Below are 27,393 nucleotides of genomic sequence, written 5' to 3'. Positions count from 1 at the left end.
ATTTACCCCCGAGTACCTCTTTCTCCATTTACCCCTGGGTACCTCTTTCTCCATTTACCCCCGGGTACATCTTTCTCCATTTACCCCCGAGTACCTCTTTCTCCATTTACCCCCGAGTACCTCTTTCTCCATTTACCCCCGGGTACCTCTTTCTCCATTTACCCCCGGGTACCTCTTTCTCCATTTACCCCCGGGTACCTCTTTCTCCATTTACCCCCGGGTACCTCTTTCTCCATTTACCCCCGGGTACCTCTTTCTCTATTTACCCCCGGGTACCTCTTTCTCCATTTACCCCCGGGGTACCTCTTTCTCCATTTACCCCCTGGGTACCTCTTTCTCCATTTACCCCCTGGGTACCTCTTTCTCCATTTACCCCCGGGTACATCTTTCTCTATTTACCCCCGAGTACCTCTTTCTCCATTTACCCCCGGGTACCTCTTTCTCCATTTACCCCCGGGTACCTCTTTCTCCATTTACCCCCGGGTACATCTTTCTCCATTTACCCCCTGGGTACCTCTTTCTCCATTTACCCCCTGGGTACCTCTTTCTCCATTTACCCCTGGGTACCTCTTTCCCCATTTACCCCTGGGTACCTCTTTCTCCATTTACCCCTGGGTACCTCTTTCTCCATTTACCCCTGGGTACCTCTTTCTCCATTTACCCCCTGGGTACCTCTTTCTCTATTTACCCCCGGGTACCTATTTCTCCATTTACCCCCGGGTACCTCTTTCTCTATTTACCCCCTGGGTACATCTTTCTCCATTTACCCCCTGGGGACATCTTTCTCTATTTACCCCTGGGTACCTCTTTCTCCATTTACCCCCTGGGTACATCTTTCTCTATTTACCCCCGGGTACCTCTTTCTCTATTTACCCCTGGGTACCTCTTTCTCCATTTACCCCCGGGTACCTCTTTCTCTATTTACCCCTGGGTACCTCTTTCTCCATTTACCCCTGGGTACCTCTTTCTCCATTTACCCCCTGGGTACCTCTTTCTCTATTTACCCCTGGGTACCTCTTTCTCTATTTACCCCTGGGTACCTCTTTCTCTATTTACCCCTGGGTACCTCTTTCTCTATTTACCCCTGGGTACCTCTTTCTCCATTTACCCCTGGGTACCTCTTTCTCCATTTACCCCCTGGGTACCTCTTTCTCTATTTACCCCCGGGTACCTCTTTCTCCATTTACCCCTGGGTACCTCTTTCTCTATTTACCCCTGGGTAAGGGGCCACCTAAGAACATCCCACACATAGAAAGCCACCAGAGAAATGGATCATCTCTCAAAACAGCTACAAGTCCAACCGCGGATCAGCATTTGCCAATTATTTCAAAAAGAACTTGCCGGCATGGTATATTTTTACATAAATCGGTCCAACTTGGACCAGTGTACAGAAAAACCTTGGTTTGAGAGTAACTTGGTTTGAGAGCGTTTTACAAGACAAGCAAAATGTTTTAATAAATTTTGCCTTGATATACAAGCGATGTCTTGATATAAGAGTAGCGTCATGTCACAACTGAGTATAAAAAAGAGAAGCTCCTCCCTCTAAGTGTAGCAATATGGTTACATTTACTGAAGGGACAACATTTAGCAACTTATTGCTGCACTTAGAGGCGCCTCTCTTCTCTTTTATACCCTGTAAAATGCTTTGATATACAAGTGCTTTGGATTACAAGCATGTTTCTGGAACAAATTATGCTCACAATCCAAGGTTTTACTGTAACGTGTTTTTGCCATACCTGTGGGATCCCCCTGGAAGCTGGAAATCACGGAATTGGACACCACTACTCCACTTGCTTCCAGATCCGTGTCGAGTAGCCGGATGCATTATGAACACAGGAAGTCGGAATGCTCAGCACAGGCGCCATAGAGAATGCTTTGCATGTTCTGAATGAATAATGCAAAGCATTCTCCGATTGGATGAGGTGGAACGTCCTGCCTCTCCACCTTGCCCCGATCAAAGATCATTTTGCAAATCATCCAGAACATGCAAAGCATTCTCTGAATGGCGCTCGTGCTGAGCGACCAACTTTCTGTGTTCATAATGCATCCGGGCAGCTACACGGCATGGAACCCGGAGAACAGTGCAAGTCACTGGAGTAGTGGTGTCTTCTTCAGTGATTTCCAGCATCCAGGGGGATCCCGCAGGTATGGCATAAGTAGAGTTGCCACCTCATCCCTTTAAACCCGAAAACATTAACTACTTAAGCCCCGGACCATATTGCTGGTCAAAGACCAGAGCACTTTTTGCGATTAGGCACTGCGTCGCTTTAACAGACATTTGCGCAGTCGTGCGACGTGGCTCCCAAACAAAATTGGCGTCCTTTTTTTCCCCACAAATAGAGCTTTCTTTTGGTGGTATTTGATCACCTCTGTGGTTTTTAGTTTTTTTGCTATAAACAAAAATAGAGCAACAATTTTGAAAAAAAATATATATTTTTTACATTTTGCTATAATAAATATCCCCCAAAAATATATATAAATTTTTTTTTTTTTCCCCAGTTTAGGCCGATACGTATTCTTCTACATATTTTTCGTAAAAAAAAAAATCACAATAAGCGTTTGATTGGTTTGCGCAAAAGTTATAGCGTTTAAAAAATAGGGTGTATTTTTATGGCATTTTTATTAATATTTTGTTTTTTTACTAGTAATGGCGGCGATCAGCGATTTTTTTTTTCGGTACTGCGACATTATGGCGGCCACTTTTGACACATTTTTGGGACCATTGGCATTTTTATAGCGATCAGTGCTATAAAAGTGCATTGGATTACTATAAAATGCCACTGGCAGTGAAGGGGTTAACACTAGGGGGCGGGGAAGGGGTTAAGTATGTTCCCTGGGTGTGTTCTAACTGTAGGGGGGGGTGGCCTCACTAGGGGAAATAACTGATCGCTGTTCATACATTGTATGAACAGAAGATCAGCATTTCTCCCCCTGACAGCTCCCGGTCCCCGCTCTGTAACAGCGATCGCGTGTGCCCAGCGGCGATCGCGCCCGCCGGGCACGCGCACAAGAGTCGGGGGTGGAGCGCGCGTGCCCCTAGTGGCCTGCGCGAGAACCGACGTTATATTACGTGCTCTCGCGCAGGGGAGCCGACTTGCCGCCGTAAAACGACGACAGCGGCTGGTTGGCCTGTGGTTGAAAGCAAAATGGAAGGGTGAGGTAAGTGAAGGAGGACTGCACTAAGGTAAAGGAAGCTATTTAGGGGGGGAAAAAATTACCTTTACAGTGCATCCATCCTCCTGGTAAGAAGAGTTCTACTATAAACCTGCCCTGACAAAGCTAGAAGAGTCACAGTATATAGAATATAGTGAGAGCAGGAAATACCTTCATCACTGACAAAGTCTTCATGGAAGATCGGCAGATCCATCCGGATTCTTTTTAGACAAGTCTGAAGAGTGACAAAATATCAGCATTATATTATAATACACAAGAGCATGCAATCTGTTTCAATAAGAAGAATTTAGAGGAGTAAGGATGCCGATACTCATAAAACTGTGCCTGCTGGACTTGGAGGTTTTGCAAGGGCTACAGTCTTTTAAACCCCCCCCCCTGACCGTCTCGGACGGGCGCGGGAAGGATCAGCGATCTTGTGACCACTGTGATTGGCTGCCACACTGGTCACACGACTGGGAGCTGCTCTCTCCGGCTAACAATAATTAGCCCAGACAGCTGAGAGCGGGGAGTGAGCATACTCCCAGCACAGAAACATTGGCCTTCCAGCGACATATATGTGCAGCAGCGTGTGAGCGGTAAAGCCCCACCCCTTTTGCCACCACACTAGAGCTGCATGATTCTGGTTAAAATGAGAATCACAATTCTTTTGCTTCGACTAAAGATCACGATTCTCAAAAACTGAATGCCAGAAACCCCCCCCCCCCCAAAAAAAAAAAAAAATAAACCTGTGATTTATCCGATATTAAATTATAGGAGTTATATGGTCTTTAACATTATAGACATATCACTGGTCTCTTTTTTAAACATCAGAAGCAGTACCGCCGGCAACCACTGGGTGGCGCATGGATACACACTACAGTTGTACAGAACTGTGAGAGAAGCCCAGGCATCCATCCAGCGGCGCAGGCTGCTGACAACGGTTCAGATATCGGCGCCATTTGCGTTCCACGCTGGTTATTTGGAACCGGCCGTGACACAGAAGAATCGCGGGTCATCCTGCAGGGAGATCGCGGGCGGGGAGAATCGAGATTCTCTCCGCGATTAATCGTGCAGCTCTACACCACACGTGTGTAACACTGAAGACAACAGGATAAAAAATAAAAAAGGGTTAGATTGGATCAGGTTTCCTGGTGTGCGTTTCACCTAGCAACATTTCACATCCTGACCAGCTGGCGTTTATTTTAGTGACCGAAAAAAACAAAAGCAACACGGGTGCATTTTTGATGAGTTCTTTCTGCCTTTTCAATATTATATATTAGGGACCAAATATGCAGCAAGAAGGATTTTTAACACCACTTCAAAAAATGTGCCGATATTGGCGAACAAAAAAAAAATCCATATTCATTTAAGTTCGTAAAATTAACCCCTTTCCCCCGGCTCCCATCCTCCTTTTAAGGGGTTTGCATTCTAGGAGGCGGGGCTTAAGACCACGTGGCCACCGTGATTGGGAAAACTCCCGATCGTAAGATGCGATTTGGAGCTTTTCGTGAGCGCGCTCTCAGGAATAACGCACGCAAATATGTGGCCCCTTCGGCGCCAAGGTCCGGCCGCACATTTGCAAGCACTCAGTGCCTAGGGGGAAAATGAACCACTTCAGCTCTGGACGATTTATCTCCTCTACATGACCAGGCCATTTTTTGCGATACGGCACTACGTTATTTTAACTGACAATTGCGCGGTCGTGCGACGCTGTACCCAAATAAAATTTATGTCATTTTTTTCCCCCATAAATAGAACTTTCTTTGGTGGCATTTCATCACCTCTGCATTTTTTTTTTTTTTTTGCGCTATAAACAGAGTATGAATCATTAAAGGGGTTGTAAAGGTTCCTTTTTTTTTATTAATAAACATATCATATTTGCCTCCACTTTTGCACAGAGTGGTCCTGATCATGCTGTTCTCAGGTCCCTCGCGGCTCCTCCCCGCAATAGTTAACCCCCTCTCTGGGAAGCTCTATCCCGAGGGGGTTAGTTTACGGGCACGCTCCCTATCATACACAACAGACTGTGTCTATGCACGCAGCGTCCATAGACACAGAGGCCCGGATTCACAAAGCACTTACGCCGACGTATCTCGAGATACGCCGCGTAAGTGTAACTATGCGCCATCGTATCTGTGCGCCGCTCCCACAAAACTAGATACGCCTGAAAATAGGCTTCCTACGACCGCCGTAACTTGCCTACGCCGTCGTATTGTGGGCGCATATTTACGCTGGGCGCTTTTGCCGCTCCCATAGATTTTCTATGCACATATGCAAATGAGGGAGATACGCCAATTCACAAACGTAGTTGCGCCCGGCGCATCATATACGCGGTTTGGGCAAGTCGCACGTCCGGCGTAAAGTTATTGCCAATAGAGGAGGCGCAACCCATGCAAATGTATGGACCAGGGAACACAAGCCATCGTATCTTTTGTCGTTTACGTTGTACGTGAATATGACTAGGCGTAGGTTACGTTCACGTCGTAGGCAGTGATCCGACGTATCTTAGGCAGTTGTCTCGACGCGATTCTGAGCATGCGCACTGGGATGCGGTCACAGGACGGCGCATGAGCCGTTCATTTTAAGTACTTCTATGGCGCTTGGCCCATCATTTGCATAGGGTCACGCCTCATTAGCATGGCTCACGCCCACTTACACCGGCTTACGCCGAGGAAACCCAGCGTATCTTTAACAGCGAGTGAGAGCAAGTGGTTTGTAAATCCAGTGCTTGCCTCTGTGCGCTGCGCCGGCGTAGCGTAAAAGAGATACGCTACGGCGGCATAAATATGCGCCGATGTCTGTGAATCCGGGCCAGAGTGCATAGGATGCATCAAGGTGAAAACACAAACCTTTACAACCCCTTTAACCACTACTCTCTGAATACAGTCTTTTAGCCAATACAATTCCTGCCATGAAGCAAAGTGTTGCGGCTGCAACATGTGCACACCCCCCAGCCACTGCCACTGCAGCTAAAGGGGAAGCGGTAAAGACACAGCTTAACTGCCACTGGGGTTTTAATGCCCCTCAACTGCTAGTGTGAGCAGGTCCTTAGCGTTTGAGTGTGCAAAATGAACCAAAGCATGTCAGGTGCTACATACATACAATACATTGCAGTTACTACATCTTACATTTATACTGCTCACTTACCTGCACCTCCTTTTTGTTCCCCAATGTTTCTAATCGGTTTAGGAAATCCTCAAACTTCAGCTTAGGAAAAAGCCGGTGTGCCCAATTCTCCATCTGTCTGAGCAGAACCCTCAGATCCTCAGCCTAGGGGAAAGAAACAAGTTGTGGGTTTAACCCCTTCAATACCGGGCTTTTATACCCACCTCCATACCGGGCCTATTCTGGCACTTCTCTGTGTACAAATCATCATTCTATTGCGAGAAAATTACTCAGAACCCCCAAACATTATATATGGGTTTTTTAGCAGACACCCTAGGGCAGGGATATGCAATTAGCGGACCTCCAGCTGTTGCAGAACTACAACTCCCATGAGGCATAGCAAGATTCTGACAGCCACAAGCATGACACCCAGAGGCAGAGGCATGATGGGATTTGTAGTTTTGCAACAGCTGGAGGTCCGCTAATTGCATATCCCTGCCCTAGGGAATAAAACGACGGTCATTGCAACTTTTTATCTCGCACGGTATTTGCGCAATCATTTTTCAAACACCTTTTTTCGGGGGGGGGGGGGAAATGGTTTCATGAATTAAATAAATAACACGAAGGAAGCCCATTTTTTTTGTAAAATATAAAAGATGACGTTACGCCGAGTAAATGGATACCAAACATGTCACGCTTTAAAATTGCGCACACTCATTGAATGGCGACAAACTTCAGTACTTAAAAATCTTCATCAGCGACGCTTTGAACATTTTTACAGGTTACCAGTTTAGAGTTACAGAGGAGGTCTAGCGCTATAATTGTTGCACACGCTCTAACGCACGTGGCGATACCTCACATATGTGGTTTGAACTGCGTTTACATATGTGGGCGGGACTTTACGTGTGCTTTGGCTTCTGAGCGAGCTACCGAGACAGGGGCATTTAAAATATATATATATATATATATATATATATATATATATATATATATATATATATATATATATATATATATATATATATATATATATATATATATATATATATATATATATTTTTTTTTTTTTTTTTTTTATTATTATTTTTTTACACTTTTTTTTTTATCACTTTTATTCCTATTACAAGGAATGTAAACATCCCTTGTAAAAGGAATGGTGTGTGACAGGTCCTCTTAATGGAGAGATGCGGGATGGTCAATAAGACCCCACATCTCTCCTCCAGGCTGGAAAGCATGAGATCGTCAAAAATAAATCAATCACCGATCTCATGCTTACTAGCGGCAACCGCGGCTTTGTTTACTTCTGGGAACCCAGGCGTGACGTCATCACATCACGCCCGGGCCTACGACAGTCATAGAGATGACTGGTGACCATCTGGTCACCAGTCATCTCTATGCTCGTCATGTGACAAGACACCAGCGCCGGACGATTCTTCCTCCGGGGCCCCCGATGGCACGGGAGAGCCCGGAGAAGCACTGGATGGGGGGGGGGGGGGATGTCCCCTCCCGCCACCTATAAGAACGATCAAGTGGCGGAACTGCTGCTATGATCATTCTTATTGTGCGCAGAATCGCCGGCAGAAGAGAAGAATATCTGAATGATGCCTCTAGCTGCAGGCATCATTCAGATATCCCCCCACAAATCCCAGGACGTCATATGACGTCCACCCAGGATGGTAGACCCCATCTGTGGACGTCATATTACTATGGCTGGGTATTGGAGTGGTTAATGAGAAGTACTTTAGTATAACAATTCAGTTTATAATACAGAAGAGTACATAGTGACGCAGAAAGGACTAAACTGTGATTAAATAAAATTATATTAAACTAATATTTTTTTTTTAATTAGTACCAGTTGCAGTTAGTGTCCGTTTTAGGTAGGATAAAAAAAATAAAAAAAAAAGTGCACTATTGTATTCGGGCTGAACTACGTGTACAAATGACATACACATATGCGGTATCACTGGTGAGCTGGGAGCGGAGGGCGAGATCCGGAGGAACAACGTTCCACCACCTCCCAGCTGGAAAAAAAGCCCTGGGTGCGAATGCCACATGAAATGGCCTGGAGGGCCAGATTTGGCTCATGGGCCTCGTGTTCGACACGTATGACATTCACTCACAATTAAAAAAGAAAGAAATAGAATGAATGGGACTGTCTGCACCTCACCTCATGCCCTTTGCCTTTGAACTTTGTATCATCAAAAAGATGTCGTAAAGCTGGTAAACCGCGCTGTGAAGTAAGACTGTAGAGAATAAAAAAAAGAAAAGGTAATTAGAATTGAATATGGCAAAAAAAAGGAACATTTCTAGCTAGGTTTTGTAAATAAAAAAATAAAAAATAAAAAAAAAGAGAATTATACCCCTGTGGCCGAGTTAACCACTTAAGCACCGCCTCCTGCACATTTACGTCGGCAGAATGGCACGGGATGGGCTTGGACTTTTCCTACAACATTTCTTGCATAGGCAATGTAATGAATTCTCTGCCTGGAGCTGCTTTAGCTTACTCTGCATCTACAGATTATAAAAATTAGGACTCCGACCCGCTATCCAGGTCAGAAATTCTTACCGATTGGCATCCAGTTTGGGCTGCGGCCTCTTCACGGCTCTCCTGATAGGTTTAGGTGCTTCTTCTGGCTGTGATTCGCCCATATTCCTGGTCCAGTCATCCAAGTCATCTAAAACGTAATAAAATATAAAAGAGTATTGATTAAAGCGAGAGTTCACCCTATTAAAAAAAAAAAAAAAAAAAAATTATTCTAGCATTACATTCGGCATCGTAGCGCGAGCTACAGTATGCCGGTCTTACATTTTTTATCCCGGTACTCACTGTGCTATTCCACATTGAAGATTCCGGGGAATGGGCGTTCCTATGGTGAGAGAAGGTGATTGACGGCCGGCCGTGGCACGTCACGCTTCTCCGGAAATAGCCGAAATAGGCTTGGCTCTTCACGGCGCCTGTGCGCAGGCGCCGTGAAGAGCCGAGACCTACTCCGGCTGTCTTCGGAGAGCGTGACGTGCCAGAGCCGGCCGTCAATCATCCTCCCTCTCCATAGGCACGCCCATTCCCCGCGGGAGTCGGAATCTTCATTGATCAATAGCACAGTGAGTACGGGGATAAAAAATGTAAGACCGGCATACTGTAGCTCGCGCTACGATGCCGAATGTAATGCTATAATGATGTTAAGGAGGGTGAACCACCGCTTTAAGTTTCATATAAATCAGAAAACAGCCAGCAAAACAAAAAATAGTAATAATATGCAGTGGCCTTTGGCGTCGATCATATCAGAGTTTTCATCAGTCTGTTAAACTGTGATGGCGTAGGGGTCAGGTGTAGGATGAAGGGGCGCGGAGGATCTCTGCCCGTCACAGCAGCAGGCAGGGATTCTTAAAGAGGAAGTAATCCCTGATGGGTTTTATTTCCTTTCTTTGCCCCTGCAAAGTAAAACCATAGGCCCAGATTCAGAAAGAATGTAGGCGGGTGTAGCGTATCTGAGATACACTACGCCGCAACTTAGGGCGCAAGTTCCGTATTCAGAAAGAACTTGCGCCCTACGTTACAGCAGCGTAGTGTAAATGTGTCGGTGTAAGCCCGCCTAGATCAAATTTGGCTGGTAGGGGGCGTGTTGTATGTTAATCTATCATGACCCTACGTAATTGACGCTCTTTACGAAAATTCGACGCTGTCCCGACGTCCATACTTAACATTGTGGAAAAATGGATATTACCGCGCTTATCAAAGGAGGGGAAACAGAGAGGGGAAGAAAGGGGGAGGGGAAATGAAAGTGATGAGAAGTGGAGGTACAGCTGCGGCACTGGAAGGTGTATCAAACCATAAGCAATTGAAAATGGGGAGGGTAGTGCTGCGCTAATCAGTGGTGAATGGATAAGTGAATAAACAGGTGGGGGAGGGGAATGAAAGTAGGTGTAATTGAAATGAGGAGCAATATAGCCCAAATGGCATCAGCATAAAAATAAATATAAATGATCAGTGAACAATAACAGTAATGGTGCAAATCATATAACTACACAGGTTCCTCTTAATGTGATGAAATACACTATAAGTAATGGTGCAAAAAAATCCCAGGTAACTGTGCTAAGTGACACTCCTATATTGGTGATAAACAGTCCATCAACAGAGTTTGAAAAATATTAGCAAAAAGTATAAGTAAGATTTCAAAAGTCCAAGAAAGCAAAAGTGCAAGTGTAGGTCCGCAATATGGAGTGAGAGGAAAATGGGTATCCAGTGATCCTTTTAGGGTAAGTAAGGATGTCCCCTTACCTTACTGCTGTAAGGTAACAGCATATAGATCCAACCACATTAGATGGTTCACTCGATGGGCTCTGATCCAACAACGGCAGGTCCTCCTTGGAGTTCTCGTCCCAGATTGGTCAGTTTCTCGCCCCAAAGAAATAAAGCATCGATGGTGTGATACCGTTTTAAAAATTTTAATTCTCAAAGAAAATAGACAGGGGTACTCACATAATCCAAAATACAATTGAGCATGTAAAAAAGAGGGGCAATCTGTCGCCAACGTCACCTCCGATACCTCTCAGTGGACTCATGCGCATTCGTCACTATCATGATATGTGACAGACATGATAGTGACGAATGCGCATGTGTCCACTGAGAGGTATCGGAGGTGACGTTGGCGACAGATTGCCCCTCTTTTTTACATGCTCAATTGTATTTTGGATTATGTGAGTACCCCTGTCTATTTTCTTTGAGAATTAAAATTTTTAAAACGGTATCACACCATCGATGCTTTATTTCTTTGGGGCGAGAAACTGACCAATCTGGGACGAGAACTCCAAGGAGGACCTGCCGTTGTTGGATCAGAGCCCATCGAGTGAACCATCTAATGTGGTTGGATCTATATGCTGTTACCTTACAGCAGTAAGGTAAGGGGACATCCTTACTTACCCTAAAAGGATCACTGGATACCCATTTTCCTCTCACTCCATATTGCGGACCTACACTTGCACTTTTGCTTTCTTGGACTTTTGAAATCTTACTTATACTTTTTGCTAATATTTTTCAAACTCTGTTGATGGACTGTTTATCACCAATATAGGAGTGTCACTTAGCACAGTTACCTGGGATTTTTTTGCACCATTACTTATAGTGTATTTCATCACATTAAGAGGAACCTGTGTAGTTATATGATTTGCACCATTACTGTTATTGTTCACTGATCATTTATATTTATTTTTATGCTGATGCCATTTGGGCTATATTGCTCCTCATTTCAATTACACCTACTTTCATTCCCCTCCCCCACCTGTTTATTCACTTATCCATTCACCACTGATTAGCGCAGCACTACCCTCCCCATTTTCATACTTAACATTGGCTACGTCTCATATAGCAGGGGTAACTTTACGCCGGTCCGACGCCTTACGTACCCGACGCATATAGATACACCGGGCACAACTACATTTGTGATTCGGCGTATCTACCCAATTTGCATATTCTACGCGTAAATCTACGGAAGCGCCACCTAGCGGCCAGCGTAAATATGCAACTAAGATACGACGGTGTAAGAGACTTAAGCCGGCCGTATCTTAGTAAAATTTGGGCGTATCTTGCTTTCTGAATACAGAAAGAAGATACGCCGGCGCTTCCTAGAACTTACGCGGCGTATCAAACGATACGGCGACGTAAATTCTATCTGAATCCGGGCCATAATGTGTTATTAGCACATTATGTGACACTTACCTGCAAACGAAAACCGCGCTGTCCTTGCTGCAGGCCGCACCCATGTTCGCCCCTCTTCCTTCTGCAGCCGTGGACTCCGGCTCTGTGAATGGCCAGAGCCACCGCTTGCACTCAGGAGCCGCCAGTCAAGGCAACTTTCCAAATGCATCCTCTACCGCAGTGTTTCTCAACTCTAGTCCTCAGGGCGCACCAACAGGTCATGTTTTCAGGATTTCCCTCAGATGAAACGGCTGTGGTAATTACTAAGGCAGTGAAACTGATCAAATCACCTGTGCAAAATAATGGAAAGCCTGAAAACATGATCTGTTGAGGATTGACCTTGAGGACTGGAGTTGAGAAACACTGCACTACCGCGTGGGTGCTCGACCTGTGGCCCTCCAGCTGTTGCAGAACTACAAGTCCCATCACGCCTCCGCCTTTGGGAGTCATGCTTGTAACTGTCAGCCTTGCCTCATGGGACATGTAGTCCTGCAACAGATGGAGGGCCACAGGTTAAGCATCCATGCTCTCCCCAAAGCGGAATACACTGGCCCGGATTCAGATACGAGTTACAACAGCGTATCTCCGGATACGCCGTTGTATCTCTGAGTGCGGGGTTGTATCTATGCGACTGATTCATAGAATCAGTAACACATAGATTTCCCTAAGATCCGACCGGCGTAAGTGTCTTACACCGTCGTATCTTAGGCTGCATATTTACGCTGGCCGCTATGTGGCGCTTCCGTAGATTTACGCGAGAAATATGCAAATTAGGTAGATACGCCGATTCAGAAACGTACGTCCGGCGCATTTTTTTTACGTTGTTTACGTTAGGCTTTTTCCGGAGTAAGGTTACCCCTGCTATATGAGGGGTATACTATGTTAAGTATGGACGTCGGGCCAGCGTCAAATTTTCCGTCGTTTGCGAATAGGGCTGAACGTACGTTACGTTCACGTCGCATTGACGATTTGCGGCGTAATTTCGAGCATGCGCACTGGGATTCTTTCACGCCCGCCGATAGATACGAAAATGTATCTGAATCCGGGCCAGAGTCTCACCCTGCTCTGCACATGCTCAGTTGCTCTCTATTTTTAGGCACTGCCGAGTTTGTAGAGGATGATCTGCTGACAGCCTAAAAGCGGAATTTAACCCTCCTATCCTTTACAAGAAAGGAAGTCGCTTCCGTTTGATCTGCAACTGTCATAGTGTTGCACATGTGATCAGTTATGACACCAGCAATTTGATGGGTTGACAGTTTGGACGAAGACACAGGTAAATGTGACCAATTCCAGCATTCCAAAAATGTAACTTTTTTTTAAACCGTTAAATTGATGGGTTTAGCGCCACTTTATGATTTAGTGCAGTTCAGGGGCTCTGGGCTTCAGCAAAATGGCGGCCTCCAGCAAGAAGAATCAGTATATGGAAAAAATGGAAAGAAACTGCGCTAAAATGACAGAAAGAAAAAAGGAAAGAGAAAGACCTGCAACGTAGTCACAGTCTATTCCTTCCAGGTGCTGCGATTACCGTGTAAACAATAAATACAAGAAATAGACATGAGAAAAATATAAATCGCGCTACCTCAACCACCCTTCTCGACAAACACAAACGTATACAAGTGGGTAATCTCTAGTGATATATATGAGAAGCTCACTGCTATATCAAAACAGTGACATATGATGGCCGCTAGGGTGCACCATGCAGCCACCTCAACAATAATAGTGATTAAAAGGTAAAAAACAACAAATAACACTTAGATCAAAAACCATAAACTGAATTTGAGTTTTAGCTCTGAATGAAAATAATAATAAACAGTCCAAAGTATTGACAATAGAAAGTCCATAAATAGCAGGTGAGAAGTCAAACACTGATGCATCTGTGCCACATTACAGATTGGTTGCAAACGTGTCCAAAAGAAGAAAGTGATGTGTCCTCCACCAGACTTATAGATTGGCTTCTTACCGGATTACCACGATCCCTTATGACAGGGGATCAGAAACAGCATGTAATAGGTCCCAATCTCGCAGGTTCAGATATATATGCGGTCCTGATGGATCTCGTTCACAAGAAAGTGCCCCTGGAAGAAGTAATATCTTACGAAACGGACGTCGGGCGAGCGGCGCGCTGTCGCCACCCAAGAAGCTCTAAACGTTCCCCCAGTGGACGGGTGCCTGAGAGTTTTGTGTACCGGCCGGCACATTAGATTCAAGGCGATTTTTTAACTTCATAATTGTAAGTGCAATTTTAACTTTTTAAATAAATTTCCACTCATTTAATACACTATGTGGAGCGGTTACTGTTTCTTACATGGTGGGCACTGATACCGGTGAAATTTCTTGTGAATGAGATCTATCAGGACTGCATATACATGTCTCAAACTGCGAGATTGGGACCTACTACATGCTGTTTCTGATCCCCTGTCATAAGGGATCGTGGAAATCCGGTAAGGAGCCAATCTATAAGTCTGGTGGAGGACACATCGCTTTCTTCTTTTGGACACGTTTGCAACTAATCTGTAATGTGGCACAGATGCACGGGTGTTTGACATCTCACCTGCTATTTATGGACTTTCTATTGTCAATACTTTGGACTGTTTATTATTATTATTTTCATTCAGAGCTAAAACTCAAATTCAGTTTATGGTTTTTGATCTAAGGGTTATTTGTTGTTTTCCCTTTAATAACCATCACTATTATAGTTAAGGTGGGTGCATGGTGCACCCTAGTGGCCATCATGTCACTGTTTTGATATAGCTGTTCTTCTGTCTGTAACTCCACACAGTAATGCGAGGCTTTCTCCCTGGTGTGGAGAAAGCCTCTTGAGGGGGCGAGCAGGAGAGTCAGGACGCCCACTAACACACAGCTCCTTTCTCTATCTGCAAAGTAGAGAGTGTCCTGACATTACTGCTCGCCCCCCTCAAGAGGCTTTCTCCACACCAGGGAGAAAGCCTCCCATTACTGTGTGGAGTTACAGACAGAAGAACAGGAAGTGAGGATTTCTCAGAAGAAATAAGGACATTTAAAAGCAAAATGGAAGGATGAGGTAAGTGAAGGAGGACGGCACTGAGGTAAAGGAAGCTATTGAGGGAAACAAAAAAATTACCTTTACAACCCCTCTAAAGTGGGCCGTGCATTGTATATGAATATTCCATCTTTGTGTTTTGGTCGTTTTCTACAAAGTAAATCTGACTGACACATCGCCGTCACTTCAGTAAAATTACCTCCATTTTCCCCATCCCCGGCATCGTCTCCTCTGCCCCCGGGAGAGCGTGGGGGGGGCAGAGGGGGGAAATTCTCATCTTCTGTCTCTTCATAATCCGGCATCCCAAACAGGTCGTTCTCTAAAGGATCGATCATCTCGGGGGATGGAACCTGAAGCAGAAAACAAACAAAAAAACACAATGAAATACACTAAACCAAAAAAACATGTGGCTTGGTATGGTTCAGGAGGGGGAGGGGGAGCGCGCTCAATCATCCCCTCCCCCCCCTGACCCGACGGGCTGCATGCTCACATAAGGATCTGGATTTTGAGACCCCGCGCCATTTTTTATTTTATTTTCTATACCCAGCCCAGCCCCCCCCAATCTCGCGCAGTGTGAAGAAAGTGCGCCCCACTGTATGTCCGCCAGGTTTCCATACTCCATTCTCAATTTAAAAATGGCGCCTAGCATCGTGTCATTTGCGGTTTTGAAAAACCAATGCGGGGGAAGCCCATCAAGCCAACGGAAAACCGGAAATGTCAGTACAGCCAATCAGTGCCCATCAATGCAGTTAACTACTGCAGCTTCATCAGTGCCCATCACTGCAGCCAATCGATGCTGCCTATCACTACCCATCAGTGCAGCCTTGACAGTGTCCATCACTGCAGCCTATCCCTACCCATCAGTGCCCATCGCTGCAGCCTATCACTACCCATCACTGCAGCCTATCACTACCCATCAGTGCAGCCTTGACAGTCCCCATCACTGCAGCCTATCACTACTCATCAGTGCCCATCACTGCAGTGATTCAGTGCTGCCTATTACTACCCATCAGTGCAGCCTTGACAGTGTCCATCACTGCAGCCATTCAGTGCTGCCTATCACTACCTATCAGTGCAGCCTTGACAGTGTCCATCACTGCAGCCTATCCCTACCCATCAGAGCCCACCACTGCAGCCATTCAGTGCTGCCTATCACTGCCCATCAGTGCTCATTACTGCAGCCATTCAGTGCCTCCTATCACTACCCATCAGTGCAGCCTTGACAGTGTCCATCACTGCAGCCTATTCCTACCCATCACTGCAGCCTATCAGTGCCCACCACTGCAGCCATTCAGTGCTGCCTATCACTACCCATCAGTGCAGCCTTGACAGTGCCCATCACTGCAGCCTATCCCTACCCATCAGTGCTCATTACTGCAGCCATTCAGTGCTGCCTATAACTACCAATCAGTGCAGCCTTGACAGTGTCCATCACTGCAGCCTATCCCTACCCATCAGTGCCCATCACTGCAGCCTATCAGTGCCCATCACTGCAGCCTATCAGTGCCCATCACTGCAGCCTATCAGTGCCCATCACTGCAGACTATCAGTGCTGCCTATCACTACCCATTAATGCAGCCAATCAGTGCATCCTCATCAGCACACATCAGTGCAGCCAATGAGCACTGCCTATCTTTACCCATCAGGGCAGCCAATCGGTACTGCCCATCAGTGCAGCCTCATCAGCTCACATCAGTGCAGGAGAAAATGCACCCCTTTTTCAAAATGTTATAACATATGAAGAATTGCAATTGGTCGGTCATGAAGGAGGTGAAAGTGTCCAAAAGCGGTGAATGCCCCTCCCCCCAAGACAAATTTGGTCAGGCACTACTTAGCCTGAGGCCTTGTTTTGAACCGGACGGGACCGACCACGACTTCCGGCACGCTTCGACGCAGCCTATTCATTTCAGTGTGCAAGAAATGCGCAAAAAAAGGGACGCAGACACAATTTTTAAATTAACGCCGCGCCAAAATGCGAGAGACTCGGAGGCCGTGCGGTTTGGCGAGCAATAATGCGCCTGCATTTGAAAGACGCGCGTTTCGCACGACCAGCACACGCATGCACAAGGGGGGCGTGTTTTTGCACACATGGGGGGAGGGGGGGTGAACCATTCCTTATCCACAATAGAAAGCTTTGCACACACCGCTTATCCCCATCATATGTGATCATTACAATGGGAGGCGACCGCCCGAGCTCCTTGTTGTTTATCAATAATAGGAGGTGACCAGCCTCCCCTCCCCCTTCCCGAACACATACCGGTCACCTACCGTGTCCCGGGGCTACACGTGCCCGCCCGCCGCCTTCTTCTCCTCACCCGCTGTAGACAACAGAGCGCGCCTTCCGCACACGCGACGTCACGGCCTGTGACGCGTCCGGGCCGTTGCTAGGTGACGCCGTCAGCGCGCCGAGCTGAACTTTATTGTTCGCGGACAAAACAATTTTGATCTTTTTGTTGTTGTTGCTCTTTACTTCCTGCTGCTAATTACTGTGGCAGTGCCAGTAGTGCTAGCTTTATATCATTATTTCCACTGCAATAATAAACTAGCAGTAATTAGGGCTTCTTCACAGTAACTCTGCGGCTGAGATGTACTTATACCAATCTAATACAGGAACAGGATATGTCCATCAGGGTCCCTATCAGTGCCCCCCTTACATCAGGTGTCACCATCAGCGTTCCCCCTGACATCAGGTGTCACCATCAGACAGTCCCCCCCTTACATCAGGTGTCACCATCAGACAGTCCCCCGCTTACATCAGGTGTCACCATCAGCGTTCCCCCTGACATCAGGTGTCACCATCAGACAGTCCCCCCCTTACATCAGGTGTCACCATCAGACAGTCCCCCCCTTACATCAGGTGTCACCATCAGACAGTCCCCCCTTACATCAGGTGTCACCATCAATGTCCGCCCTGAAATCAGGTGTCCCTATCAGACAGTCATACCCCCCTCCCCCCTTACATCAGGTGTCAAAATTCAGAGTGCCCCTTACATCAGGTTTTACCATCAATGTCCGCCCTTGACATCAGGTGTCACCATCAGAGTCTCCCTTACATCAGGTGTCACCATCAGGGCTTATTCACACTAACTCTGCGGCTGAGATGTACTTATACCAATCTAATACAGGATGTCCATCAGGGTCCCTATCAGTGTCCCCCTTACATCAGGTGTCACCATCAGAGTGCCCCTTACATCAGGTGTCACCATCAATGTCCGCCCTGACATCAGGTGTCACCATCAATGTCCGCCCTGACATCAGGTGTCACCATCAATGTCGTCCCTGACATCAGGTGTCACCATCAATGTCGTCCCTGACATCAGGTGTCACCATCAGAGTACCCCTTACATCAGGTGTCACCATCAGCGTTCCCCCCTGACATCAGGTGTCACCATGAATGTCCGCCCTGACATCAGGTGTCACCATCAATGTCGTCCCTGACATCAGGTGTCACCATCAATGTCGTCCCTGACATCAGGTGTCACCATCAGAGTACCCCTTACATCAGGTGTCACCATCAGCGTTCCCCCCTGACATCAGGTGTCACCATGAATGTCCGCCCTGACATCAGGTGTCCCCATCAGACAGTCCCCCCTTACATCAGGTGTCACCATCAGAGTGCCCCCTTACATCAGGTGTCACCATCAATGTCCGCCCTGAAATCAGGTGTCCCCATCAGACAGTGCCCCCCCTTACATCAGGTGTCAAATTTCAGATTGCCCCTTGCATCAGGTTTTACCATCAATGTCCGCCCCGACATCAGGTGTCACCATCAGAGTGCTCGTTACATCAGGTGTCCCCATCAGAGAGTCTCCTTACATCAGATGTCCCCATCTGACTCTCCCCTAGCATCAGGTGTCATCATTAGAGTGCCCCTTACATCAGGTGTCATCATTAGAGTAGGGTGACCAGACATCCCCAGTTTCAGGGGACAGTCCCCTGATTGAGGACACTGTCCCCGGACCAAGTTTCTCCCTGGTTTTGTCCCCTGATTGGATTTAATAAAAAAATTAGTATTACACCCCCCGCTCCGCCGTGCCTACTAGCATAGGGGGGTTGTATTTTTTCCATTATCTGTGCCCCTTTCTGATGATCATGTGCTGGTCGGAGCGTAGGGAATATTTCTTCAGTTTTCGGGTGCATGCCCATTCAGCTTTAGCTTGCATGTTCTCCTGCCTTGGCTCAAATCCTGGCCAGCCGCCTGCCTATCTCCTTGCCTTCCCTGGCAGAGTGATCTTCCCCCGCTCCCCATCCAGTAGTAGCCGGGGTCCGAAGAGTAAGACTTGACAGGCTGTGAGGCGGGCGGCGACGGGCAGAGAGTCGCTGATTGCCGCCATTACTAGTAAAGAAAAAAAAAATGTCCCCGGATTTCATTTTAAAAATCTCGTCACCTTACATTAGAGTGCCCCCTAACATCAGGTGCCCCCATCAGAGTCCCCCCTAACATCAGGTGTCCCCATCAGAGTCCCCCCTAACATCAGGTGTCCCCATCAGAGTCCCCCCTAACATCAGGTGCCCCATCAGAGTCCCCCCTAACATCAGGTGCCCCCATCAGAGTCCCCCTAACATCAGGTGCCCGCATCAGAGTCCCCCCCTAACATCAGGTGTCCCCATCAGTGTCCCCTTATATCAAGTGTCCCCATAATAGTGTCCCCATCAGAATCCACCCCCCTAACATCAGGTGACATTATTAGAGTTCCCCCTTACATCGGATGTCCGCACCAGAGTCCCCCCTAACATCAGGTATGCCCATCAGAGTCCCCATAACATAAAGTGCCACCATCAGAGTGCTCCCTTACATCAGGCTAGGGTTGCCACCTCACCCCTTTAAAACCAAACACATATTAATTACAACCCCTTTAATTCCTCGATTAATCGTTAATTCTTTTGATCGGTACTCGCTTCTCCGCCGACCTCCAGGTCTTCAGGGAGTTCCATCAGAGATCCGGTGACGTCACGGACACCGCCGGGGCTTGCCGTGTCCATCTGAAGGACTCCTTTGCTGTGCCTTCATATCTGCATGCCGGTGTAGTGTCACAGTCTGCTGCCTATCGTAGAATGCTGCGGAAGTCACGTGGCGGTCAACTGCGCATGCGCAATGCGTTCCAAACGCAAGTGCGATGTGTTCCATTAGATTTACGACAGTACACACCAGCGAACCCGGCATTCAGGGCGACGTGGATTTAGAGGAAAGTGGCCAGTCGGCCTCACGTCCTCGCTTCACTTGGACGGCTCGCTTCCTTCTATCAACCTGGGATTCTACAACCATCCACTGGGAGTTGTGATAGTTCCCTTCACGGGACATCTACATGCCGACTGATGTTAACCTCTCCTCATCTGGATTCAGCAGTGATATCGTTGTACACATTTTTATACCAGTATCATACTTGGCTGCATGTTTTTATGACTGCTTTTGCTACCGTTTGGTATTACTCGCACCATTTTTACAGTTTATGTAGCTACATCGATTTTATCTCCAGTGCAATATTTATTTGGTTACCTACTTGAAGACTACAAAAGTTTTAATGCTATTCCCATCCAGCGCTGCCTTTGTGTGTTTTTTGTATCCTGCTATCCATTTTTCCAGTGGTTGGTAGCTGCACTGGGAATCAGCCTGCAAGGAGATCAGCTAAAAGTAGTTGGATCTGTATGTGCGTTATAATTAATCGAGATTAGTTGATAAAAAACAAACAAAAAAAAACACGATTAATCGAACATGAAAATTGTGATCAGTAACAGCCCTAAAAAAATAAAATATTGTCACTTTTAAAAACTTGTGGGAAAAATTCAAATCCTCCATGGATGCAACATGCCTCTCAGCTAATAGCTTAGGGTGTCAACTTTCTGAAAAGGGGGTCATTTTGGGGGTTTGTGCTTTCCTGGCATCTGAAACTGTGATGGGTAGGTAGAAAGTAAAATGAGAAAATGATGCCCTTTGAAAGCTTGACGGTGGTATTTGATATTCAGCTCCCAAATGTGGCTAGGCTCCCAAAAAGTCCCACCCAGGGCATGTGTGAGAAATTTCTAATTAAAGTGACAACTTTGTGTAAAAAAAAAAAAAAATAATAAAAAGAAGAAGGGGTTTCTTTGTCATTTTCCAAAAACTTGTGGGAAAAATAAAATCTTCCATGGACACAACATGACAAGTAGTGACAACGTGAAATTGAGCCCTTTGAAAGCCTGAAAGTGGTCATTGGATTTTCCAGGGTGTACCCCAAGCACGTGAATCTGTGCAGACCAGGGTGTAATCCGAGCGCATGCACAGTCCAGTTTTGTAACCCAAGCACGTGCATGTGTGCAGACCAGGGTTTAACCCGAATGTGTGCGCGTGCTCAGACCCTTATGTAACCTGAACATGTGCGCAGACCAGGGTGTAATCCGAGCGCATGCACAGTCGTTTTGTACCCCGAGCACGTGCATGTGTGCAGACCATGGTTTAACCCGAATGTGTGCGCGTGCGCAGACCATTATGTAACCCGAGCATGTGCGCAGACCTGTGTGTAACCCGAGCACGTAAGCAGACCAGGGTGTAACCCAAGCATGTGCCTAGCTCAGTGTATAGTCACAGGAATGTGCACGTGTATAGCCTAGTGTATAATCACAGGCATGTACACAGCCCAGTGTAAAATCCCAGGCATGTGCACGTGCGCAGCCCAATGTATAATCCCAGGCATGTGCACGTGCGCAGCCCAATGTATAATCCCAGGCATGTGCACATACGTAGTCCAGTGTATAACACCAGCATGTGCAGACCAGTGTATAATCTCAGCATGTGCACATGCACAGCCCCAGTGTATAATCCCAGGCATGTGCAGACCAGTGTATAATGTCAGCATATGCGCAGACCAATGTATAATCCCAGGCACGTGCGCAGCCCAGTGTATAATCCCAGGCACGTGCGCAGCCCAGTGTATAATCCCAGGCACGTGCGCAGCCCAGTGTATAATCCCAGGCACGTGCGCAGCCCAGTGTATAATCCCAGGCACGTGCGCAGCCCAGTGTATAATCCCAGGCACGTGCGCAGCCCAGTGTATAATCCCAGGCACGTGCCCAGCCCAGTGTACAATCCCGTGCACGTGCCCAGCCCAGTGTACAATCCCAGGGTATAATCCCAGCATGTGCATACACACAGGACAGGAGTTATACTATCCTTGTGCCAGCAAATTACAGAAGGCAGAAGATTGTGGGTAGATGATGGCAGCAGCTGCAATGGAGCAACAGACAGAAGTAGCGATGCCCCTGTCAGCCTTATAGTAGAAGGAACTTACAGCACCCCCCATCCATACAATACACGCTGCGCCCAAGGCAGCCCCTTCTGCCCACCTTTTGCCCTGGCCCTGCCTAGAAGTAGTAGAAAGATAAGACATTATGACTTTGCAGACCGGCAAATAATTCCACCTGTAATTTTTAGAAAATCAGAAATGACAACACCCGCGATTGGTCTACTTACAGGTGTTGAAGATACGTTTTTTTTTTTATATGCTTTCAATATGTAAAAACACTTTTCAAACTTGGTGGGTCTATTTTAAAAAGGGGACCCGCTCTCTGCAAGAAAAATACATCAATTGACAGAGGAGGGGGAGGGATGGGTCAGTGATGGAGGTTGGGGGGAGGGAGGCAAGGCTCAGTGATGGAGGTTGGGGGGGGGAGGGAAGGCTCAGTGATGGAGGTTGGGGGGGGGGGGCTCAGTGATGGAGGGGGGGGGGGAAGGCTCAAAAGTAATGGAGGTGGGGGAGGTTCAAAAGTAATGATGTAAAATCCCAGTTAGGTAATCAGCAAGTGGTTAATCTTGACCATAGGGTTATATCGCCACCTACAGGAGGACACTAGGCCAAAAAGAAGTGAGCACTATGCCCATAGGCAATCCTAGCTGGTATAAAACCCCTTCCCCCATATAGGCAATCTAGTTTGTAACAAAGCAGTGTCAGAAGTAAACATTCCAATAGTGGGGCGGGTGCGGTGTCCATCAATGAACTTATGGTGAGCAAAAAAATATATATATTTTTTCTCTTACGTTCAGTGATGGACACAACTGCTGAATCCTGACCATAGGGATGTACCAAAGCAGGTGTCTCAACGAGGGGTAGGCAAACCACAAAGCAACTGGAGAAATCAGGCAAACATGCCAACCACCAAAAAGGGGGAAATAAGGAACCTGAAACTAGATTGTCTACAGTGGGGAGGGGGTTTATACCAGAAGAGACGGCCCATAGACGGTGCCAATTTTTCGGTCTAGTGCCCTACTCCTGTAGGTGGCAATATAACCCTATGGTCAAGAATCGGCAGAGCTGTGTCCGTGAATTAATGTAAGAGAAAATTCTTTTTTTGTTTTCCTTCTTTTAATCAGTGATGCATGCTCATGTAAAATTTGGAAAGAATGGGGAAAGGTCTTCTTAACCAATTTAGGTCCCCCTACAGCAGTGTTTCTCAATTCCAGTCCTCAGGCCCCCCCAACAGGTCAGGTTTTCAGGATTTCCATTATTTTGCACAGGTGATTTGATCAGTTTCACTGCCTTACTAATCACCACAGCCTTTTCATCTGAGGGAAATCCTGAAAACCTGACCTGTTGGGGGGGCCTGAGGACTGGAATTGAGAAACACTGCCCTACAGCAATTTTAATCCTACAGGAGGGCACCTGTGTGCCCGTTGACGGATCTATACGTGATCCAGCACCACCAGCGGCTCGCTCATGCTGTGATCACACATACACAGCAGGAGCCCAGTGGAGAGTACCGCCTGCCGGAAATCCAGCAGAGAAGCAAAACGGCGGTCTACCTATGTAAACAAGGCAGATCACTGTTGTGACAGGAGGGAAGTGATGGATCCCATGTCTCTGCAAAGCAGGCACTAGGTTCCGTGTCTTCCCCTAGTAAAAGCACCTCCCCCACTCTACAGTAAAACACTGGCTAGGCACACACTTAAGCTTTTGATTGCCTGTTAACCCCTTCCCTGCCAGTGCATATTTTTTAGCACCGATCACTGCATTAGCATTACTAGTCCCCAAAGTGTCAGAAAGTCCCCCCCCAATATCACAGTCCCACTGATCGCAGCCATTAGGGGGGGTACAGGCAGTACACCCGCAAGGGGCCTGGAGGTCCACAGGGGCCCGCATGGCAACCCCCCCTTTTTTTTCTATAAACTTTTTTTTAATATATTGTATTTTTGTTTTTATTAAAGGGCCTAGAGGTCCCCGGGTGGCAACCCCCCCCCCCTTTTTTTTTATTTATTACAATTTTGTAAGGGGCCCAGGGGTCCCCAGGGCAACCCCCCCCTTTTTTTTTTCCATCAGCACCCAATCCCTCCGACCTCAATTCTCTGCTCCAGGGAGCCCATGCCTGAAGCTGTGTTAGGGGCCCCATAATTCCTGATGGCGGCCCTGGTTAGAAAAAAAATATATAATATCCCATAGTTTGTAGACGCTATAACTTTTGCGCAAACCAATCAATGTACGCATATTGGGATTTTTTTAACCAAAAACGTGTAGCAAAAAATATATATTGCCCTAAATAACCTCATTCTTTGAAAGGAACAATGATGATGAAACATCCCCACTTTGCAAGTGGGAAGCACATAAATGTTACTTGAGGGGTATACTTATCTCAATGGGAGCCCATAGGAAGAGAAAATTAGGAGCAAAATTGGATACCTTGTTGGGGGAAATTAAGATAGCGGAAAATGAACATAAGAAAGAGCAAAAAATAATAAACGAGGATAGACTGATGTCCCTGAGAGAGAAGCTTAATCTATTATTGATGGACAAGGCGAAAGCCAAGTTGAATAGATGCAGAAGGGCGTACTATGAGTTTGGCAACAAACCCACTAAGATGCTAGCAAATGCTTTAAGAGAGTCAAGAGCCGAGAAACACATAGAGAAAATAAAAACACAGGGAGATAATTTAGTGAGTTCCTCACAATCAATAGCGAAAGCATTTAGAGATTATTACAAAGGCTTGTACCAATTAAATAACCAACCATCTGCAGAGGAAAGACAGAAGAGAGAAGAGAAAATGAAAGAATACCTAGAGAAATCAGGGATGCCCAAAATCCCAAAGGAAAGCATAGGGAGTATGGAGATCCCGATTACATTAGAAGAATGCCAAGAGGCATTAAAGGAAATGAAACCAGGTAAATCACCAGGGCCAGATGGATACACGCTTTTATACTACAAAACATTTCAGGACAAATTAATACCGAAATTCCTAGATGCCTTTAACTCACTGAAAGAAGGAGGCACGATGAGACGAGAAACAATAGGGGCCCACATAGCGGTCATTCCCAAAGAAGGAAAAGATCCGTCAGCATGTGCGAGTTATCGACCGATATCTTTGCTGAATATAGATTTAAAAATATTTTCAAAGATAATTGCTAACAGATTAGTACGATACATCCCCCCTCTCATACATCCGGACCAGGTAGGGTTTGTTCCTGGAAGGGAAGGGAGAGAGAACACGCAAAGAGTGCTAAGTACCATTTACTTGGCCCAATTCCATCATATGCCAGTAGCACTCATTTCAACAGACGCGGAGAAAGCCTTTGACAGGGTGGATTGGATTTTCCTGAATGCAACATTGAAATGCATAGGGCTTGGGGTGAGCATGCAGAATTGGATTGCTAGCCTTTACTCTTGCCCTTCTGCGAGAGTGAAGGTAAATGAAAGTTGCCCGCTCTCTCCGATCATTTTTATTTTAACACTGGAGCCACTGCTGAGGACAATTCGATCAAATCCAGATATAAGAGGCTTTCGGATCAAAGGAACTGAGTATAAAGTAGCGGCTTTCGCAGATGATCTTTTGTTCTCAGTGGTGGCTCCAGAATTATCATTGCCCCCCTTGATGAAGGAAATAGGGGAATTTGGAGACCTTTCTAATTTCAAGGTAAACTACGGCAAATCAGAGGCGATGGGGATAGAAGTAAACAAAAAAATAAAAGATCAACTAATAGTGAATTTCCCCTTCAAGTGGTCGGATTCCCACATACTGTATTTAGGGACAAAAATATCAAAAAACTTAAATAGAATTTTTGAGTTAAATTTCGCTCCGACAGCAAGGCAAATTAAATCTGACTTTATAAGATGGGAAAAAGAGACCTACTCTTGGTTTGGGAGGATTAGCATCCTAAAAATGAACGTGCTACCAAGACTACTTTACCTATTCCAAACCCTACCGGTAAAGATCCCTTCGAGCTTTCTTAAAGACTTAAGATCTAGGTTCGCAAAGTTTATATGGGCAGGAAAAACGGCAAGATTACGCAGGGAAATTTTAACGTTACCCAAGGAGAGGGGAGGAGTGGGCTTTCCGGACCCAGTGGGATACTTCGAAGCAACACATATGTCTAGGGTGGTAGAATGGTGTAACCGGGAGAATCATAGACCATCGTTAGGTTTAGAGCAAAAAATCACTAATATTCCCCTTGAAGGCATGGTCTGGATACAAAAAGTAGAAATCCCAGGGGAGGTTAAGAAACATCTCACAGTAGGCGCAACTTTACGTGTCATGAAAAACTTATTTAGGAGAACTAAGCTTGCGACAAACCCAAGCCCACTGACCCCGGTACTGGGAAATCCCAAATTTCAGCCAGGGTTGATAGATCCACACTTTAAGATACTAAAAAGACTAGGCTGGAGTAGAGTAATACACTTCGAGGGTGATATTTCAAGGGCAAGAAGAGAGGAAAGGGATGAGGCAATAAGAAAAGAATTAGACGTAATGAGACAAAATCAACTAAAGACGGCCATTAAAGCATTAAAAATAGGACCGCTCAGGGACCTCACAGGATTTGAGGAAATATGTCTGAAGGGAGAGGAGTTGAGACATGGCCTTTCAGTGATGTATAGCATTTGGGTGGAGACAGAAGCACCAAGGGATTTGCCGTTTATATGTACCTGGGAAAGAGAGTTGGAGGTCGTGTTTTCAGAGAATCAGATCAAAAAGATCTTTAACTTTACACATAAAGCCTCATTGGCGACCAGATATCAAGAGGGAGGGTATAAAACTCCCGTAGCATTAAATCGGATATTCCCGGAAGTTTCAGATAGAGGTTGGCGATGTGGTAAAGAGGAGGGCACAATGCTACATGTTTTTTGGTCCTGTGCAAAGTTAAAAGACTTTTGGAAAATGGTCAGGGAAATAGTTAAAGATATCGTGGAGGTGGATCTGGGAATTGACCCGGCCACCTACCTTCTATTGGATATACCAATTTCGTTGGCCAGGTTTAAAAGGTCCCTGATCAGACACCTATTGGTTGCAGCAAGGGCATGTATCCCAATTCTATGGAAAAGTGCAAACACCCCAAATAAACAACAATGGCTAGGTAGAATATCGGAAATTCAACAGATGGAGAAACTTACCATGGGCATAAGAGAACAAGAGGATAAGTACAGACTGATATGGACACCCTATATAAGATATAGAGAGGGAGACCTTT

At 46.2% G+C, this 27,393-nt stretch overlaps 1 protein-coding gene across 3 annotated transcripts in view; it reads right to left on the bottom strand.

Annotated features, from left to right (window-relative positions):
• Window positions 1-17,352, bottom strand: part of TIPIN (TIMELESS interacting protein) — a 31,562-nt gene extending 14,210 nt beyond the window's left edge. Inside the window, exons 1-6 of one of the 3 annotated variants that reach the window (XM_040342263.1) lie at window positions 17,241-17,352; window positions 15,172-15,322; window positions 8,825-8,933; window positions 8,426-8,501; window positions 6,301-6,423; window positions 3,325-3,388 (exon numbers count right to left, since the gene is read on the bottom strand). In XM_040342263.1, the coding sequence (XP_040198197.1) occupies window positions 3,325-3,388; window positions 6,301-6,423; window positions 8,426-8,501; window positions 8,825-8,933; window positions 15,172-15,307 (508 nt within the window). In that variant the 5' untranslated portion in view covers window positions 15,308-15,322; window positions 17,241-17,352. Of the gene's footprint in view, window positions 1-3,324; window positions 3,389-6,300; window positions 6,424-8,425; window positions 8,502-8,824; window positions 8,934-15,171; window positions 15,323-17,229 lie in introns of all 3 variants that reach the window. The other 2 variants (XM_040342262.1, XM_040342261.1) reach the window with 2 other exon arrangements.
• Between the last annotated feature and the right edge of the window lie 10,041 nt (window positions 17,353-27,393).

This window comes from Rana temporaria, chromosome 3 (genome assembly GCF_905171775.1).
Source record: "Rana temporaria chromosome 3, aRanTem1.1, whole genome shotgun sequence".
Classification (NCBI taxonomy): Eukaryota; Metazoa; Chordata; class Amphibia; order Anura; family Ranidae; genus Rana; species Rana temporaria.
Note: the sequence above shows the minus strand (reverse complement) of the source record. Positions and strands in the feature narration are given on the sequence as shown.